Source organism: Bombina bombina, chromosome 4 (genome assembly GCF_027579735.1).
Source record: "Bombina bombina isolate aBomBom1 chromosome 4, aBomBom1.pri, whole genome shotgun sequence".
NCBI classification, from domain to species: Eukaryota; Metazoa; Chordata; class Amphibia; order Anura; family Bombinatoridae; genus Bombina; species Bombina bombina.
This window is the reverse complement of record NC_069502.1, coordinates 637635693-637656919: the sequence shown is the minus strand read 5'-3', so window position 1 is coordinate 637656919 and position 21227 is coordinate 637635693. Positions and strand designations below refer to the sequence as shown.

The 21227-nt window shown below is 39.7% G+C and overlaps 1 protein-coding gene across 2 annotated transcripts in view; it reads right to left on the bottom strand.

Moving 5' to 3' along the window:
- Nucleotides 1–21227, bottom strand: part of STX7 (syntaxin 7) — a 98711-nt gene that overhangs the window by 56670 nt on the left and 20814 nt on the right. For both annotated transcript variants that reach the window (XM_053710673.1, XM_053710672.1), the window contains exons 5-6: nucleotides 7214–7351; nucleotides 6964–7016 (exon numbers count right to left, since the gene is read on the bottom strand). In XM_053710673.1, coding sequence (XP_053566648.1) covers nucleotides 6964–7016; nucleotides 7214–7351 — 191 coding nt within the window. The remainder of the gene's footprint in view (nucleotides 1–6963; nucleotides 7017–7213; nucleotides 7352–21227) is intronic.

The following is a 21227-nucleotide window of genomic DNA, read 5'->3' as shown; positions in this document are numbered from 1 at the left end:
AAAAGACAGGACGGGCCGTGGACTCGTATCGTAGAAGAAATCAATTTATCAGGTAAGCATAAATTTCCTTTTCTTCTACAAGATACGACGAGTCCACGGATTCATCCTTACTTGTGGGATACAATACCAAAGCAACAGGACACGGATGAACGGGAGGGACAAGACAGATACCTAAATGCAAGGCACCACTGCTTGAAGAACCTTTCTCCCAAAAATAGCCTCAGAAGAAGCCAAAGTATCAAATTTGTAAAATTTGGAAAAAGTATGAAGGGAGGACCAAGTCGCAGCCTTACAAATCTGTTCAACAGAAGCATTGTTTTTGAAAGCCCATGTGGAAGCCACAGCTCTAGTGGAATGAGCCGTAATTTTTTCAGGAGGCTGCTGTCCAGCAGTCTCGTATGCCAGACGGATGATGCTTTTCAGCCAAAAAGAAAGAGGTAGCCGTAGCTTATTGACCCCTACGCTTTCCAGAATAAACAATGAATAGAGAAGATGTTTGACGGAAATCCTTGGTCGCTTGTAAGTAAAACTTCAACGCACGAACCACGTCCAAGTTATGCAACAGACGTTCCTTCTTAGAAGAAGGATTAGGACACAAGGAAGGAACAATTTCCTGATTAATATTCTTATTAGAAACAACCTTAGGAAGAAATCCAGGTTTAGTACGCAAAACCACCTTATCAGAATGGAATATAAGATAAGGCGAATCACATTGCAATGCAGAAAGCTCCGAAACTCTTCGAGCCGAAGAGATAGCAACTAAAAACAAAACTTTCCAAGATAATAGTTTAATATCTATGGAATGCATGGGTTCAAACGGAACCCCTTGAAGAACATTGAGAACTAAATTTAAACTCCATGGAGCAATAGGTTTAAACACAGACTTGATTCTGATTAAAGCCTGACAAAAAGACTGAACGTCTGGGACATCCGCCAGACGCTTGTGAAGTAAAATTGACAAAGCAGAAATTTGTCCCTTTAAGGAACTATCTGATAATCCCTTCTCCAATCCTTCTTGGAGAAAGGACAAAATCCTAGGAATCTTAACCCTACTCCATGAGTAGCACTTGGATTCGCACCAACAAAGATATTTACGCCATATCTTATGGTAAATCTTTCTCGTGACAGGCTTGCGAGCCTAAATCAAAGTATCAATGACCGATTCAGAGAATCCCAGCTTAGATAAAACTAAGCGTTCAATCTCCAAGCAGTCAGCTGCAGATAATTTAGGTTTGGATGTTGGAACGGACCTTGAATGAGAAGGTCCTGTCTCAATGGCAGTTTCCACGGTGGCAGAGATGACATGTCCACTAGATCTGCATACCAAGTCCTGCGTGGCCACGCAGGCGCTATTAGAATTACTGAAGCTCTCTCCTGTTTGATTCTTGCAATCAGACGAGGTAGGAGAGGAAATGGTGGAAACACATAAGCCAGGTTGAACGACCAAGGTACTGCAAGAGCATCTATCAGTACAGCTTGAGGATCCCTTGACCTGGACCCATAACGTGGAAGTTTGGCATTCTGTCGAGACGCCATCAGATCCAATTCTGGTATGCCCCATTGATGAATCAATGAAGCAAACACCTCCGGGTGGAGTTCCCACTCCCCCGGATGAAAAGTCTGACGACTTAGAAAATCCGCTTCTCAGTTCTCTACTTCTGGGATATAGATTGCTGATAGATGGCAAGAGTGAGTCTCCGCCCATCGGATTATCTTGGATACCTCTATCATCGCTAGAGAACTCCTTGTTCCCCCCTGATGATTGATATATGCCACAGTCGTGATATTGTCTGACTGGAATCTTATGAATTTGGCCAAAGCTAACTGAGGCCATGCATGAAGCGCATTGAATATTGCCCTCAGTTCCAGACTATTGATTGGTAATTGAGACCCCCCTGAGTCTAAACACCCTGAGCCTTCAGGGAATTCCAGACTGCTGACGGCTGGCGTCACTATTACCCATGATGGCCTGCGGAAGCACATTCCCTGGGACAGATGATCCTTTGACAACCACCAAAGAAGAGAGTCTCTGGTCTCTTGATCCAGATTTATCTGAGGAGATAAACCCGCATAATCCCCATTCCACTGTCCAAGCATGCACAGTTGCAGTGGTCTGAGATGAAAGCGAGCAAACGGAACGATGTCCATTGCCGCTACCATTAATCCAATTACTTCCAGACACTGAGCTACTGATGGCCGAGGAATGGACTGAAGTGCTCGGCAAGTATTTAGAATCTTTGATTTTCTGACCTCCGTCAAAAATATTTTCATGTCTACCGAGTCTATCAGAGTTCCCAAGAAGGGAACCCTTGTCCGTGGAACTAGTGAACTTTTTTCTATGTTTACCTTCCAACCGTGAGTTCTCAGGAAAGACAACACTGTGTCTGTGTGAGATTTTGTTAGATGATAAGTTGACGCCTGAATCAGAATATCGTCCAGAAAAGGCGCCACTGCTATGCCCCGCGGTCTGAGAACCGCCAGAAGGGACCCTAGAACCTTTGTGAAGATCCTGGGAGCTGTGGCCAACCCGAAGGGAAGGGCCACAAACTGATAATGTTTGTCCAGAAAGGCAAACCTTAGAAACTGATGATGATCCTTGTGGATAGGAATGTGAAGATACGCATCCTTCAGATCCACAGTGGTCATATATTGACCCTCCTGGATCATTGGTAAAATTGTTCGTATAGTCTCCATCTTGAACGATGGGACTCTAAGAAATTTGTTTAGACTTTTGAGATCTAAAATCGGTCTGAAGGTTCCTTCTTTCTTGGGAACCACGAATAGATTTGAGTAAAACCCCTGTCCCTGTTCCAGTTTTGGAACTGGGCAAATTACTCCCATTGTATAGAGGTCTCTTACACAGCGTAAGAACGCCTCTCTCTTTGTCTGGTCTACAGACAAACGTGAAAGGTGAAATCTCCCCTTGGGAGAAAATCTTTGAATTCCAGCTGATACCCCTGGGTCACAATTTCCAATGCCCAGGGATCCTGAACATCCCTTGCCCAAGCCTGAGCAAAGAGAGAAAGTCTGCCCCCTACTAGATCCAGTCCCGGATCGGGGGCTGCCCCTTCATGCTGTCTTGGTAGCAGCAGCGGGCTTCTTGGCTTGTTTACTTTTATTCCAGGCCTGGTTAGGTCTCCAGACAGACTTGGATTGAGCAGAATTCCCTTCCTGCTTAGTGGAGGAAGAGGAAATTTCGAAAGGAACGAAAATTATTTTGTTTACCTCTCATCTTAAAAGACTTGTCCTGCGGTAGGGCGTGACCCTTACCTCTAGTAATGTCAGAGATGATTTCCTTCAGTTCAGGCCCGAATAGGGTCTTAACCTTGAAAGGAATTGCTAAAAGCTTAGATTTAGATGACACATCAGCAGACCACGATTTCAGCCATAACGCTCTGCGCGCCAGAATGGCAAAGCCTGCGTTTTTCGCCGCTAATTTTGCAATTTGAAAAGCAGCATCTGTGATAAATGAATTGGCTAGCTTCATAGCCTTTATTCTGTCTAAAATGTCCTCTAAAGATGTCTCTACCTTCAGGGACTCCTCCAGGGCGTCAAACCAGAAAGCCACTGCAGTAGTTACTGGAACAATGCAGGCTGTAGGCTGTAAGAGAAAACCCTGGTGAACAAATAACTTCTTTAGAAGGCCCTCTAATTTTTTTATCCATATGGTCTTTAAAAGCACAACTGTCCTCAATAGGTATAGTGGTACGCTTAGCTAGAGTAGATATAGCTCCCTCCACCTTAGGGACCAATTGCCAGGAGTCCCGTATGGTGTCTGATATAGGAAACATTTTCTTAAAGTTAGCAGGGGGAGAAAACGGTATACCTGGTCTATCCCATTCTTTTTTAACAATTTCCGAAAAACATCAGTGTAAGTAGGTACTTCTAGACATTTGTCCATCTTACATAATTTTTCTGGGGGAATTGTGATAGGGTCACAATCATCCAGAGTCGCCAAAACCTCCCTGAGCAACAGACGGAGGTGTTCCAGTTTAAATTTAAAGGACGTGACGTTGGAATCTGTCTGAGGCAATACATTTCCAGATTCTGAAAGTTCTCCCTCAGACAGCAAATCCCTGACACCCAAATCAGAGCACTGTGAGGGTACATCGGAAATGGCCAATAAGGCATCAGAGGGTTCAGTATTCACATTAATACCTGGCCTACTGTGTTTTCCCTGCAAAACTGGCAGTTTAGATAGTACCTCTGTAAGGGTAGTTGACATAACTGCAGCCATATCTTGCAGAGTAAAAGAATTAGATGCACTAGAAGTACTTGGCGTCGCTTGCGTGGGTGTTAAAGGTTGTGACACTTGGGGAGAATTAAATGGCATATCTTGATTCTCTTCAGACTGAGAATCATCCTTAGACACACTTTCATTACCTAAAATATGTTCTTTACAGTGTAAGGCCCTTTCAGTACAAGGAGGACACAATGTAAGAGGGGGTTCCACAATCGCTTGTAAACACAGAGCATTGACTTTCCTCAATGTCAGACATGTTGAACAGGCTAGTAATAACCACAAAGTCGTTAAACACTTTATTTATGATGTAAAACAATTTTTTTTTTAAAACGAGTACTGCGCCTTTAAGAAATAAAAAGCGCACAATTTTTCCAAACCTGTCTAAAAATGTTCACAAACGTTCAATTTTAAGGTAATTCTGTCCTATATTGCAGTCGGATATTGCACCACAAACAAGGGGCAAAATAACCCTCTAAACTAGCAAATTAACCCCAAAAACGTTAATGTACAAAATTTGACAAACCCCCTGCCCCCAGGGATCTGAGAAATGCATCAAAAATCACTCCGGTACACAAATATTCAGTTTGGGCCCAACCGGAGCTGAAAACTGCTGTCTGTTTGACAAAGTAACTGCGCAACTGAGGCACGAAAATTAGGCCCCGCCCATCATATACGATGAAAACTCAGCCTCAACAACCGCATGTAAAGCGGTTTATAACTAGCCATGTGGATAGGCATCCTTAAAAAGTATGATACTAGCCATGTGGACCCCCAGCACAAAGTATAACAACCAGCCATATAACCTTTTTTCTGTTAATAAAAAAACGATAGGCTGCCCCAGTGCCTTAACCATGCTGCCATCATATCTAATGCAGCATTAAGCCCTAATAAAAAATAATACACAGGATTTCAGTAATACCCCTTGTTATTCTCTATAGGATTACTGCTTACCCCTTCCCTCTTTGGGAACTATGTCAGCCAGTTCTGATATATCACAGTCTCCTCAGAAATAAATGACTGAACATACATCAATGCTGCTTGTAGCATGAAAAACGTTCCCCACCTGAAGATTTCACTAGTACTCCTCAGTAACTCTGTGGGAACCGACATGGATCTTAGTTACATCTGCTAAGATCATAAACCTCAAGGCAGAAATCTTCTTCCATATGCTGCCTGAGGAAAATAGTACTCACCGGTACCATTTAAAATAAAAAACTTCTTGATTGAAGAAACTAAAAACTATCATTTTAACACCTCTTTCACTTTACCTCTTCCTATTACTAGTATAGGCAAAGAGAATGACTGGGGGTGGAGAGAAGGGAGGAGCTATATATACAGCTTGGCTGTGGTGCTCTTTGCCACTTCCTGTTAGCAGGAGGATAATATCCCACAAGTAAGGATGAATCCGTGGACTCGTCGTATCTTGTAGAAGAAAACATTTGGGATCAGTGTCCCTTTAAGATGGGGGTGACCTTTGGGGGGTGGGGGAGAGAAGAGAGCTGTTTGAGAGGGGTCAGGGAGGCTGATCTCTACACTAAAGCTAAAATGAACCCTACAAGCTACCTAATTAACCCCTTCACTGCTGGACATAATACAAGTGTGGTGCGCAGCGGCATTTAGCGACCTTCTAATTACCAAAAAGCAATGCCAAAGCCATAAATGTCTGCTATTTCTGAACAAAGGGGAAAACAGAGAAGCATTTACAACCATTTGTGCCATGATTGCACAAGCTGTTTTTCACAATTTTAGGTTTCTCACTAAAATTATTTACAAAGTTAATTTTTTTTAATTTGATCTCATTTAGCGGTGAAATGGTGGTGTGAAATATACCAAAATGGGCCTAGATCAATACTTTTGGTTGTCTACTAAAAAAAAAAAATATATAGTTTTGATAGGTAAATATAAAAAAGGCTCTATTTCTTTTTAAATGTAGCGATAGAAAAAATGCTCTTCTATTTTGGGGAAGTTTTTATCTGAAATACCCGATCCTTAAAGGGACATTAACCCCAAATATTTTCTTTCACGATTCAGGTAGAGAACAACATTTTTAAAAAGTTTCCATTTTACTTCTATCAAATTTATTTCATTCTTGTTATTCTTTGTTGAAGAGATGCCTAGGTAGGTAGCGTGCACATGCCTGAAGCACTACATGACAGGAAATAGTGCTGCCATCTAGTGCTCCTGCTAATGTATTACATTGTTGCAAAACTGCTGCTATATAGTGCTGCAGACACATGCACACTATTGAGCTTACATTTCTGCTTTTCAACAAAGGATAACAAAAAAACAAAGAAATATTGATAATAGAAGTAAATTAGAAAGTTGTTTAAAATGTTATGTTCTATCTAAATCATGAAATATTAGAAGCCTGTATCTCAGTATTGGGGGTCTGAAAAAATTAAAAAAAAGTTTAAAAAAAAATTTGTGCAAAAAATAAAAAAAAATTAAAAAAAAAATTAAAAAAATCTTAGCACCCAGGTGGGAAAGTGCTTAGCACTCAAAAGGGTTAAAAAAAAAAAAGTACATAGTTCACATATTAGGAATTTATTAAGCAATGAGCATTACCTAATTTTGCCGTAAGGGCTATGCATCAGAGCTACTACATAAGCTATTCAGAAAAACTTTATTCTGCATCAACAATTATCTTACATTAATAAACTACCAAAAAACATTTGATTGCTTTAGTGGAAAATAAAATAAATAAATAAAAGTTTGCTTACTTTTCCCACGTGACCAGGGTTCCTTCCTTGTGACCATCATCTGGTAAGCCTCCCTAAGATAAGATACAGCATTTTTAGAGTCCACATAACCTCCAGCTACTGCAACTCAATGGTGGCTTTATACAATTTGCGCAAACATAGTATCTTATAAAACAAAGAATTTTAAAAATGACAAAAGACAAAGTCTACAAATTACAAACTAAATGAGTAATATACAGTTACTGTACGATAACCTCCTGATACTACTTACAGACACTCTTGAGCCTGCACGCACTCGGGCTACAAAATCTCTCTCTTTTTCAGCAGCTTGTCTTTGAATCTTCTGAAAATTTGTCAGTGCAGCTGTAAATTCATTTACAAGACGATCTTTCTGTAATTTTCTCTGCCTCTAAAAAAAATAAATCAAATATTGATTATGAAAAAATGTCTGCTGACACCAAATTATAAATGAACTTTTCTGATTCAGACAGAGTATACAATTTAAAAAAAAAAAAAGTTTCCAATTTGCTTTTGTTATCAAATCCACTTTTTTCCTATGGTATTCAAGGTAGGTGCCTGGAGCACTGCAAGACAGGAATTAGTGCTGCCATCTAGAATTCTTGCAAAATTATAATGTTCTTGCACAAATGCTGCCAAATAGTGCTCCTGAGCGTAAATCCATGCTTTTCAGCAAAAGATACCAATAGATCAAAGCAAATTTGATAATAGAAGTAAATTGGAGCATGACATTAAAAAAAAAAATCTATTTGAATCATGAAAGAAAAAAACAGAATTTATGCTTACCTGATAAATTACTTTCTCCAACGGTGTGTCCGGTCCACGGCGTCATCCTTACTTGTGGGATATTCTCTTCCCCAACAGGAAATGGCAAAGAGCCCAGCAAAGCTGGTCATATGATCCCTCCTAGGCTCCGCCTACCCCAGTCATTCGACCGACGTACAGGAGGAAATATGCATAGGAGAAACCATATGATACCGTGGTGACTGTAGTTAGAGAAAATAATTCATCAGACCTGATTAAAAAAACCAGGGCGGGCCGTGGTCCGGACACACCGTTGGAGAAAGTAATTTATCAGGTAAGCATAAATTCTGTTTTCTCCAACATAGGTGTGTCCGGTCCATGGCGTCATCCTTACTTGTGGGAACCAATACCAAAGCTTTAGGACACGGATGAAGGGAGGGAGCAAATCAGGTCACCTAAATGGAAGGCACCACGGCTTGCAAAACCTTTCTCCCAAAAATAGCCTCTGAAGAAGCAAAAGTATCAAATTTGTAAAATTTGGCAAAAGTGTGCAGTGAAGACCAAGTCGCTGCCTTACATATCTGGTCAACAGAAGCCTCATTCTTGAAGGCCCATGTGGAAGCCACAGCCCTAGTGGAGTGAGCTGTGATTCTTTCAGGAGGCTGCCGTCCGGCAGTCTCATAAGCCAAACGGATAATGCTTTTAAGCCAAAAAGAAAGAGAGGTAGAAGTTGCTTTTTGACCTCTCCTTTTACCAGAATAAACAACAAACAAAGAAGAAATCTTTAGTGGCCTCTAAATAGAATTTTAGAGCACGGACTACGTCCAAATTGTGTAACAAACGTTCCTTCTTTGAAACTGGATTCGGGCACAAAGAAGGTACAACTATCTCCTGGTTAATATTCTTGTTGGAAACAACTTTCGGAAGAAAACCAGGCTTAGTAAGCAAAACCACCTTATCTGCATGGAACACCAGATAGGGCGGAGAACACTGCAGAGCAGATAACTCAGAAACTCTTCTAGCAGAAGAAATTGCAACCAAAAACAAAACTTTCCAAGATAATAACTTAATATCTACGGAATGTAAGGGTTCAAACGGAACCCCTTGAAGAACTGAAAGAACTAGATTAAGACTCCAGGGAGGAGTCAAGGGTCTGTAAACAGGCTTGATTCTAACCAGAGCCTGAACAAACGCTTGAACGTCTGGCATAGCTGCCAGCCTTTTGTGAAGTAAAACAGATAACGCAGAAATCTGTCCCTTCAGAGTACTTGCAGATAATCCCTTCTCCAAACCCTCTTGTAGAAAGGATAAAATCCTAGGAATTTTTATCTTGTTCCATGGGAATCCTTTAGATTCACACCAATAGATATATTTTTTCCATATCTTATGGTAAATTTTTCTAGTTACAGGCTTTCTAGCCTGAATCAGAGTATCTATTACAGAATCTGAAAACCCACGCTTTGATAAAATCAAGCGTTCAATCTCCAAGCAGTTAGTTGGAGAGAAACCAGATTCGGATGTTCGAATGGACCTTGAACAAGAAGGTCCTGTCTCAAAGGTAGCTTCCATGGTGGAGCCGATGACATATTCACCAGGTCTGGATACCAAATCCTGCGTGGCCACGCAGGAGCTATCAAGATCACCGAAGCCCTCTCCTGGTTGATCCTGGCTACCAGCCTGGAAATGAGAGGAAACGGTGGGAAAACATAAGCTAGGTTGAAGGTCCAAGGTGCTACTAGTGCATCTACTAGAGTCGCCTTGGGATCCCTGGATCTGGACCCGTAACAAGGAACCTTGAAGTTCTGACGAGACGCCATCAGATCCATGTCTGGAATGCCCCATAATTGAGTTATTTGGGCAAAGATTTCCGGGTGGAGTTCCCACTCCCCCGGATGGAATGTCTGACGACTCAGAAAATCCGCTTCCCAATTTTCCACTCCTGGGATGTGGATTGCAGACAAGTGGCAGGAGTGATCCTCCGCCCATTGAATTATCTTGGTCACTTCCTCCATCGCCAAGGAACTCCTTGTTCCCCCCTGATGGTTGATATATGCAACTGTCGTCATGTTGTCTGATTGAAACCTTATGAATTTGGCCTTTGCTAGATGAGGCCAAGCTTTGAGAGCATTGAATATCGCTCTCAGTTCCAGAATGTTTATCGGGAGAAGAGATTCTTCCCGAGACCTTAGACCCTGAGCTTTCAGGGGTTCCCAGACCGCACCCCAGCCCACCAGACTGGCGTCGGTCGTGACAATGACCCACTCTGGTCTGCGGAAGCTCATTCCCTGTGACAGGTTGTCCAGGATTAGCCACCAACGGAGTGAATCTCTGGTCCTTTGATCTACTTGAATCGTCGGAGACAAATCTGTATAATCCCCATTCCACTGTCTGAGCATGCACAGTTGTAATGGTCTTAGATGAATTCGTGCAAAAGGAACTATGTCCATTGCTGCAACCATCAATCCTATTACTTCCATGCACTGCGCTATGGAAGGACGAAGAACAGAATGAAGAACTTGACAAGAGCTTAGAAGTTTTGATTTTCTGACCTCTGTCAGAAAAATCCTCATTTCTAAGGAGTCTATTATTGTTCCCAAGAAGGGAACTCTTGTTGACGGGGAAAGAGAACTTTTTTCTATGTTTACTTTCCATCCGTGAGATCTGAGAAAGGCTAGGACGATGTCCGTATGAGCCTTTGCTTTTGACAGAGACGACGCTTGAATCAGGATGTCGTCCAAGTACGGTACTACTGCAATGCCCCTTGGTCTTAGAACCGCTAGAAGGGACCCTAGTACCTTTGTGAAAATTCTCGGAGCAGTGGCTAATCCGAATGGAAGTGCCACAAACTGGTAATGCTTGTCCAGAAAAGCGAACCTTAGGAACTGATAATGTTCCTTGTGGATAGGAATATGGAGGTACGCATCCTTTAAATCCACCGTGGTCATAAATTGACCTTCCTGGATGGTAGGAAGGATCGTTCGAATGGTTTCCATTTTGAACGATGGAACCCTGAGAAATTTGTTTAGGATCTTGAGATCTAGAATAGGTCTGAATGTTCCCTCTTTTTTGGGAACTATGAACAGGTTGGAGTAAAACCCCATCCCTTGTTCTCTTATTGGAACTGGATGAATTACTCCCATCCTTAACAGGTCTTCTACACAATGTAAGAATGCCTGTCTTTTTATTTGGTTTGAAGATAATTGAGACCTGTGGAACCTTCCCCTTGGGGGTAGTTCCTTGAATTCCAGGAGATAACCTTGAGAAACTATTTCTAGTGCCCAAGGATCCTGAACATCTCTTGCCCAGGCCTGAGCAAAGAGAGAAAGTCTGCCCCCCACCAGATCCGGTCCCGGATCGGGGGCCATTCCTTCATGCTGTTTTGGTAGCAGTGGCAGGCTTCTTGGCCTGCTTACCCTGGTTCCAGCCTTGCATCGGTCTCCAGGCTGGTTTGGGTTGAGAAGTATTACCCTCTTGCTTAGAGGATGTAGAAGTAGAGGCTGGTCCGTTTCTGCGAAAGGGACGAAAATTAGGCTTATTTCTAGCCTTAAAAGACCTATCCTGAGGAAGGGCGTGGCCCTTTCCTCCGGTAATGTCTGAAATAATCTCTTTCAAATCAGGACCAAACAGTGTTTTGCCCTTGAAAGGGATGTTAAGCAATTTTGTCTTGGAAGACACATCCGCTGACCAAGACTTTAGCCAGAGCGCTCTGCGCGCCACGATAGCAAACCCTGAATTTTTCGCCGCTAATCTCGCTAATTGCAAAACGGCATCTAGAATAAAAGAGTTAGCCAATTTAAGTGCATGAACTCTGTCCATAACCTCCTCATACGAAGATTCTTTATTGAGCGACTTTTCTAGTTCTTCGAACCAGAAACACGCTGCCGTAGTGACAGGAACAATGCATGAAATTGGTTGAAGAAGGTAACCTTGCTGAACAAACATTTTTTTAAGCAAACCCTCTAATTTTTTATCCATAGGATCTTTAAAAGCACAACTATCTTCTATGGGAATAGTAGTGCGTTTGTTTAGAGTAGAGACCGCCCCTCGACCTTAGGGACTGTCTGCCATAAGTCCTTTCTGGGGTCGACTATAGGAAATAATTTCTTAAATATAGGGGGAGGCACAAAAGGTATGCCGGGCCTTTCCCATTCCTTGTTTACTATGTCCGCCACCCGCTTGGGTATAGGAAAAACATCGGGGGGCACCGGAACCTCTAGGAACTTGTCCATCTTACATAATTTCTCTGGAATGACCAAATTGTCACAATCATCCAGAGTAGATAATACCTCCTTAAGCAGTGCACGGAGATGTTCTAATTTAAATTTAAATGTTACAACATCAGGTTCCGCTTGTTGAGAAATTTTTCCTGAATCTGAAATTTCTCCCTCAGACAAAACCTCCCTCCTGGCCCCTTCAGATTGGTGTGAGGGTATGTCAGAAGCGTTATCATCAGCGTCCTCTTGCTCTTCAGTGTTTAAAACAGAGCAATCGCACTTTCTTTGATAAGTAGGCATTTTAGATAAAATATTTGCAATAGAATTATCCATAACAGCCGTTAATTGTTGCATAGTAATAAGTATTGGCGCACTAGATGTACTAGGGGCCTCTTGTGTGGGCAAAACTGGTGTAGACACAGAAGGGGGTGATGCAGTACCATGCTTACTCCCCTCATCTGAAGAATCATCTTGGGCACTATTATTATCTGTGGCATCATTGTCCCTACTTTGTTTGGACACCATGTCACAATTATCACATATATTTAAATGGGGAGACACATTGGCTTTCATACATATAGAACATAGTTTATCTGATGGTTCAGACATGTTAAACAGGCTTAAACTTGTCAACAAAGCACAAAAAACGTTTTAAAATAAAACCGTTACTGTCACTTTAAATTTTAAACAGAACACACTTTATTACTGAATATGTGAAAAAGTATGAAGCAATTGTTCAAAATTCACCAAAATTTCACCACAGTGTCTTAAAGCCTTAAAAGTATTGCACACCAAATTTGAAAGCTTTAACCCTTAAAATAACGGAACTGGAGCCGTTTTTACATTTAACCCCTATACAGTCCCAGGAATCTGCTTTGCTGAGACCCAACCAAGCCCAGAGGGGAATACGATACCAAATGACGCCTTCTATAAGCTTTTTCAGTGATTCTAGCTCCTCACACATGCATCTGCATGCCTTGCCTTCCAAAAACAACTGCGCATTAGTGGCGCGAAAATGAGGCTCTGCCTATGACTAGAGAAGGCCCCCATCTGAAAAAGGTGTCCATACAGTGCCTGCCGTTTTTTTAACAACAATCCCCAAGATTATAATAACTATAAAGCGCTATAATCTGTCAAATATGCTTAGCAAGTAATCGTTTTAGCCCAGAAAAATGTCTACCAGTTTTTTAAGCCCTTATAAAGCCTTTATTCTTATACTTAAACTAAGAAAATGGCTTACCGGTCCCCATAGGGAAAATGACAGCCTTCCAGCATTACCAAGTTGTGTTAGAAATGTGGCCATCATACCTCAGGCAGAAAAGTCTGCCAACTGCTTCCCCCAACTGAAGTTACTTCATCTCAACAGTCCTGTGTGGAAACAGCAATCGATTTTAGTAACGTTTGCTAAAATCATCTTCCTCTCACAAACAGAAATCTTCTTCTCTTTTCTGTTTCAGAGTAAATAGTACATACCAGCACTATTTTAAAATAACAAACACTTGATTGAAGAATAAAAACTACATTTAAACACCAAAAAACTCTTAGCCATCTCCGTGGAGATGTTGCCTGAGCAACGGCAAAGAGAATGACTGGGGTAGGCGGAGCCTAGGAGGGATCATATGACCAGCTTTGCTGGGCTCTTTGCCATTTCCTGTTGGGGAAGAGAATATCCCACAAGTAAGGATGACGCCGTGGACCGGACACACCTATGTTGGAGAAATTGGGATTTCATGTCCCTTTAAGATAATGTTATTAAAACTATCTGTGGAGTGCAAGGTACACTAATCACTCCGAAGACAAAATCAGAGTAACATAGCTAATCACAAAGACAACAATATATATATCCAGCACTTAAAGGGACACTCAATCAAAATTAAACTTTCATTATTCAGATAGAGCATGCCATTTTAAACAACTTTCCAATTTACTTCCATTAACAAAATGTGCACAGTCTTTTTATATTTAAACCTTTTGAGTCACCAGCTCCTACTGAGCATGTGCAAGAATAAGTGTGTATGCGTTTGTGAATGGCTGTCACATGGTACGTGTATGCATTTGTGAATGGCTGATGGCTGTCACATGGTACAGGGGAGTGGAAAAAGACAACTTTTAAAATTGTCAGAAAAAAAAAATCTACTACTCATTTGAAGTTCAGACTAAGTGCTATTGCATTGTCTTGTTATCTTGCATTTGTTGATTATGCAAATCTACTGTGTTGACTGGTCCTTTAATGTATATAGATGCCTAAATAAAACATAACTTTTACTTCTTTATCAACATCCATTAAACAAAAGGGAGCTAAAGATCCAGTCTGTCTGCAAATTAAAAACCCTCTACTACACGCAGCATAATACAAAAATGATATAGTACAATTCATGGGCTCCCAGTAGGGGTGTTTCTACTTCTTCTAATTTGTTACAACCCAGGTGTACAATCAGCAGCGCTAGTTATACACTTGATTAGTGAGATTACCACTGCTGATTGGGTGAGCGGCATATTCCACTTGGGAACAGCGGAGCTCTGCAGCTCCTGAGCAGTAATTTAACTATGGGGTTGATCACTATCCTTTAGAAAAACGAATCTAATGATTTTCAACAAAAAAAAATCCATTCGCGAAGATTAAACACATAGCATTGCAAGGTCACAAAAAAAAGCTATAAAAAATGAAAATAGTGTCATTTTTCCACTAAAATGGGCATTTAGAATAGCAGGCTGCTATGTTTACACCAATGAACTTTACATTAAAGGAGAAGAGCCTGCAGTTACATTTACAAAAACCTAATCATGCAGTCCACATAACTATATCATCCACAAGTTTACAAAAACAACTGCACAGTGTTAATCAAATAAGAAAGCCAATTAGTGTAAATTTCAGAATAATAATCTATGTTCAATATACTTTCTCTTTGAAACACATAAAACATGATTACAGTTTCCACGTTAACCCAGTTATATATTAATAGTTGCAGGGAAGTTTCTACACTTGAATTGAATTGTACACCAAAATACTCATCTTGACATATATTCTGCCATTTGCCTATTTCTACAGAACATATTGAAAGTAAACATTTGAATTACAATAGTTTCCCACAGACTTACATTGAAGTATATTAGAATTAATAGTCAAAGAAAAAAGGTGATACAGGTGACTGGATCCGGTGGGTGGAGCTAACACACGCTGCTTGCGGTGTAGCTCGATCGTACCTCACACACCCGATAGTGCTGGGGTTGTGGCGCCTGGGTTCTGGCTGTGCCTGACAGAGGGGGAGGAGAAGGGAACCGCTCCCACAACGGATACCACAGCGTCTGTGATTAACGCCGACAACGCTCAAACCTCCATTGAGCATCACACGCTACAGCAGAGCAGTGGAGCAGCAGAGGTGCCAGAAGCACTAAAGAAAGAGTGCTCAGGACATATGTGGTCTGCTATAAAGGTTTTTTTCTTCTCATTTCTGCCCGGATACTACTGGAGCTGATCTGGAAGGAGAAGGAGCCTGAGACCTGACATAATCTGGCTGATAGAGGCGACTGGGGCAAGAGATCCTTTCAGGGGGCAATGCAGTGAAAACGGCCTAAAGCCTACAAGAGTTTGTTCTCAACTCATTTAAGGGCAGAAGTAATGGCTAAACAGCAGAGCAAGTAGGAAGGTTGGTGAACTATTGATACCCTTGTTGTGAGTGTGACATTTCCCTTGCTGGTACAACTTGCCTCCTTTAATTTACCCTAAACTTTCTCCTGCTAATCCTATCCTGCATAATAAGTGATTGGTGTAACTAAGTCTGCTTGCCTCCCTACCTGCAAAACACTTGCTACCTATCCCTACTGCTACATTAACCCAGCGACTAGTAGAATCTACAACACTTTACTACCTGCTATAATTACTATGGACTCAGAAGAGACTTATTTACCCTTAGTATGGACTGAGACCAAATTTTTAAAGTAGCTATCCGTAGACTCCAAATTGGTAAAAGAGTCTGGGCCAGCTAGGTTGCTATTGATTGTAAGCTGGTAGTAGCTCAAGGCTAAAGTAAGCCTGGAGGAGTGGCGAAACAAGGCCTTACTATCACCCCTGACTATCTGACCGAGTGAAGCAACCTTTGGGAATTGGCGTAGCTATTTTTTGGGATCATATAAAAATAAAGTGGATGAGACTTCTGGGAAAAGTAAATGAAAGGGGACTGCATAATTCTTTTTATTTTATTTTTTCTTCTCTCCTTATTACTATTTCTAATTGTGATGTAAATCTAGAATTAATATGTATAGAGATATATTTCGATCTGTGTATAGCTGAAATAGTGTCTTATTTAATTGGTATTGAGAAAGTTATACGTTTATGTACAGTAGATAGGAGAAGGTTCTGTAAAAAGATTCTATATCAAAAGTTGTTAGATATGCCCATATCCAGTTACCCAATGACAGTTGAGAGGGTACATCGTATAGGCCCGAGGATAGAGAATAGAGCGAAGCCTAGGCCAATTATAGCAAAGATGTTGAACTTCCAAAACAAAATTTCTTTATTACAGTTTTATAGGAAGAAACAGACAGTCCAGATAGGATGTTTCTTCAGGATTATTCCCTTGAAACATCCAATAGTAGGAGAGTAATGGCGCCACTATGCACCAAACTTATAAATGAAGGAATAAAAGCAATAATGATATACCCAGCTAGGATTAAAATTCAGGAAGGTAACAAACATATTTTATTACACAACAGACAGGATGTGAGGAATCATATGCAGGAAAAGGGGATAAGAGAATAAATTGTGCAAGCAATAATAATTAGGCAGTCTTAATAGACTGCCGGTAATAAAATGATTAACATAAATATGCTCTTTGTGAGGATAAGGGAATGGATAGACAAATGGATATTAGGGAGTGTTTTGCAGATTTTCTTTTTTCGTTTGCTATGGGGTTTTTTTTCCCTTCTCTCTCCCCACCCTCTCTATAACAGAGCTTTATAATATACTATGATGGCCTTAAATGTAGATAAAATTGTCCTTGTTTCGTGGAATGTAGGTGGTGTATAGTTTCCCCCATTAAGCGGAAAGCTATTCTTAAATATCTTTATGGTGCAAGAGCTAATATTGCATTCCTACAAGAGACACATTTAAAACAGAATGAAATAATAAAACTAAAAACTGGATGGGTCAAAAAGATAATTGCTACACATTTTGCTGGAAGAAAGAAAGAGAGGGGTGGCCATACTACTGGGTAAAAAACTGCAATATGAAATTATACAAACCATTACTGACTCTGAGGGAAGATTTATAATCCTAAAATTAAAAATAGCTAATGAGCTTTTCCCTCTCTGTAATGTCTATGGGCCTAATGATTTGACGCCAGAATTTTGGGACTCTCTCCAGGCAAAACTCATAGAAGAAGCAGAGGGTTATTTGGGGAGGAGATTTTAATATGATGGCTAAGGTTCCGATAGACAAACTTAGGAAAAAGGGAAAATTCTTAAGACAAAGAGAGATAAAATGGAAGAAACTATTTAAAAAAAAAAAAAAAAAAAAAAAGGAATAACCTGAGGCTAAAAGATGTCTGGAGACTGAAAAATCGGGATAAAAGAGAATATACATGTATCTCCAAAACACATAAGTCACACTCTAGGATTGACATGATAAGGTTCTTAATTTAGAAACTTCAGCTCTAATTAATCAGATTACTCTATCAGACCATGCACCTGTTAGTTTGACTATTTATTATTATTATCGGTTATTTCTAGAGCGCTATACTATTCAACTGTATAAATCTAATATACATTTTAGACACTTCAGATTCCCTTCTTATTTGATGTGTGATAACAAATTTAAAACATGGCTCCAGGAAAAGTGGAAAGAGTATGATGTACACAATAGAGAATATATAACTAAACCAGAAATTTTCTGGGAAGTGTCCAAAACAGTACTGAGAGGAGAGATAATATCATACCTAAGTAAGATAAGAAAGAAACAAAAAAAATAAAGAGAAGGAAAGGATTTGTTTTCTAATAAACGCTTATAATAGTTATCTTAACAATCCAACTATTCAAAACTGGGCTAAATATGAACGAGCTGTCAAGGTACCTGTGAAGTAACATTAAATAAACTACAGACGTGTCACATAATTTAACAATTCCATTGAGCTAATATTTAACTGATATAAATTGAATTGGTCTCACTATGACCCCTGCCCCACCTCACTGCTGCTTAAGACAAGTGAGAACAAAAGAAAAAAAATTGGTTCAATTAGTGAAGGCAGTTTATTTCAAAAAGATTTTCATTACATGGCTCTCAAGTTTGATTTCCTGATCTTTCCCCTATGTAATAAAAAGTCATAAGATAAAATGACCCCATATGGAGGTCACAGTCGTACCGTCTATAATAAACCTTTGAAACCAAAGCTCTACAGGAATAGTAAACATTACACTTGAATGCTAATCATTCCTTGAATCTTACCTACAGTACACAACTTCATATAAATTGGCTGTTTGCATTAATAATATACAGTGTATATAATTTCTGGTGTTTTTAATTGAAGTTATATAGAATCATTTGTGGGCTAAGTTGCTTAATTATACTTGTCTAGAAGTTATCTTAAATCTATTGAGACCCAGTAAGATTTGTGTGAGGTATCTTCGTATATTGTTTATCTAAACACTGAAGTTAGCTGTCCATATTCTGGTATTTTATTGTGGTATTTTAATGCGATTCAATGTGAGTAAGGTTCATTTTAAAAGGTATTTTTTATGATCTGCTGTATAGAATATTGTAATGGAATAAGCGTGCATAGTTGATTCAAAGCTAGTCTCTTGTTAATATATTTCAATGTGTTTATAAATGTTAACTAATCTAAAGAATTTAGGAATAATTATTAATTTCAATTGTTACGTATATACATTTTAATTGGGGGTTTGTTTTAAAGAATAAGAACAAATAAATTGTATTATAACCCTGCTATATACTGACAAAGCAAAAAAAGAAAGAGAGACACCCTAATACTGCATACTACAGCACAGAAAGAATCAAATCAAAACCATAAATATATTAGGTTTGGAAATAAATCAGGGAATCTCTTATCCAAATTAGTGAAAAATTATAAGTCAAATAAGATATATGCAATTAGAATGAACGATACAATGCTCAATACCAATAAAGAGATTCTGCAGGCATTTTTCGAATATTTTAAAGATGTTTATGCTGTTAGATTATCTCAAGAAAACAACAGAGAAAAATTTTGGTCAAATATTAAAGTGCCTAAAATATCCAATAAAACCTTACAAAAAATAAATAACCCTATTTCTGAGGAAGAGCTCATCGCAGTGATAAAAGAAGCTGCTAATAATAAGACTCCAGGCCTAGACCTTCTACCCAATGAGTATTATAAAAGTTGCTAAGAACGGATATTGTTCCATACTTTAAAAAACAGTTTGACCTCTATTTTTCAGAAGGTAAAGGGATGTCTGTGAATTTTTTAGCCTCATGGACAACTTTAATTCTGAAACAGAATAAGGAACCGGACAGGCTAGGGTCATATAGACCCATATCACTGCTAAACGCAGATGATACATTTTTAACAAATATTAGAGCAAGAAAATTACAGATTCCTATGGATGAAATAATTCATGGGGATCAAACTGGTTTCATTAAAAATAGAAATTCATCTATGAACATTAGAAAGGTATTTTCTGTCCTGGATCATTTTAGCAGTGGAGAGAGAAAGGATCTGAAAGAATTAAAAGATCAAGATAAAGTAATAAATCGCACTAGATGCAGAAAAAGCGTTTGATTCCATTCATTGGGATCATCTGTTTTATTCTCTGCAGAAATTCGGCTTTTCGGAAAATATTTTGAATCTTATAACTAATATAAATAATAGCCCAACTGATAAAATTACATTAGGTAGAGGAACACGACAAGGTTGCCTTCTCTCTCCACTGCTGATTGATCTAGCGATAGAGTCCTTGGCGATTGCAATTAGAACATAGATTGAAGGAATTAAGAGTCTAGAGTAGAGAAGTGAAAATAACATTGTACAAAGACGACATATAAAATTTTATGAGCGACACGCATCCAAGTCTGAAATTCTATGGATTGTCAGAAATTCTGACCCCGCTAAATAAATTCCATTCAAAGAAGCACTTAACTCTTTTTGATACCTAGGTATTAGAGTTTCGCTGGATAGGAAGGACTGGTATAAGCTACAGTCGTATGCAAAAGTTTAGGTACCCCTAACAATTTCCATGATTTTCATTTATAAATAATTGGGTGTTTGAATCAGCAATTTCATTTTGATCTATCAAAAAACTAAAGGACACAGTAATATTTCAGTAGTGAATTGAGGTTTATTGACTTAACAGAAAATGTGCAATATGCATCAAAACGAAATTAGACAGGTGCATAAATTTGGACACCCCAACAGAAATATTGCATCAATATTTAGTAGAGCCTCCTTTAGCAGAAATAACAGCCTCTAGATGCTTCCTATAGCCTGTAATAAGTGTCTGGATTCTGGATGAAGGTATTTTGGACCATTCCTCCTTGCAAAACATCTACAGTTCAGTTAGGTTTGATGGTTGCCGAGCATGGACATCTCGCTTCAAATCACCCCACAGATTTTCAATGATATTCAGGTCTGGGGACTGGGATGACCATTCCAGAACATTGTACTTGTTCCTCTGCATAAATGCCAGAGTAGATTTTAAGCAGTGTATTTGGTCTTGTCTTGTTGAAATATCAAGTTTTGGCGTAACTTCAACATTGTGACTGATTCCTCAACATTATTCTCAAGTATCTGCTGATATTGAGTGGAATCCATGTGACCCTCAACTTTAACAAGATTGCCAGTACTGGCACTGGCCACACAGCCCCACAGCATGATGGAACATCCACCAAATTTTACTGTGGCTAGCAAGTGTTTGTCTTGGAATGCTGTGTTCTTTTGCCGCCATGCATAATGCCCCTTGTTATGACCAAATAACTCAATCTTTTTTTTTTATCAGTCCACAGCACCTTCTTCCAAAATGAAGCTGGCTTGTCCAAACGTGCATTTGCAAACCTCAAGCGACTCTATTTGTCACGTGTGCAGAAAAGGCTTTTTCCGCATCACTCTCCCATACGCTGAATTGTTGAACAATGCACTGTGACACCATCTGCAGCAAGATGATGTTGTAGGTCTTTGGAGGTGATCTGTGGGCTGTTTTTGACCACTCACCATCCTTTGCCTTTGCCTCTCCGATATTTTACTTCTGGCCTTAACAAAAACTGTGCCTGTGGTCTTCCATTTCCTCACTATGTTTCTCACAGTGGACACTGACGGCTTAAATCTC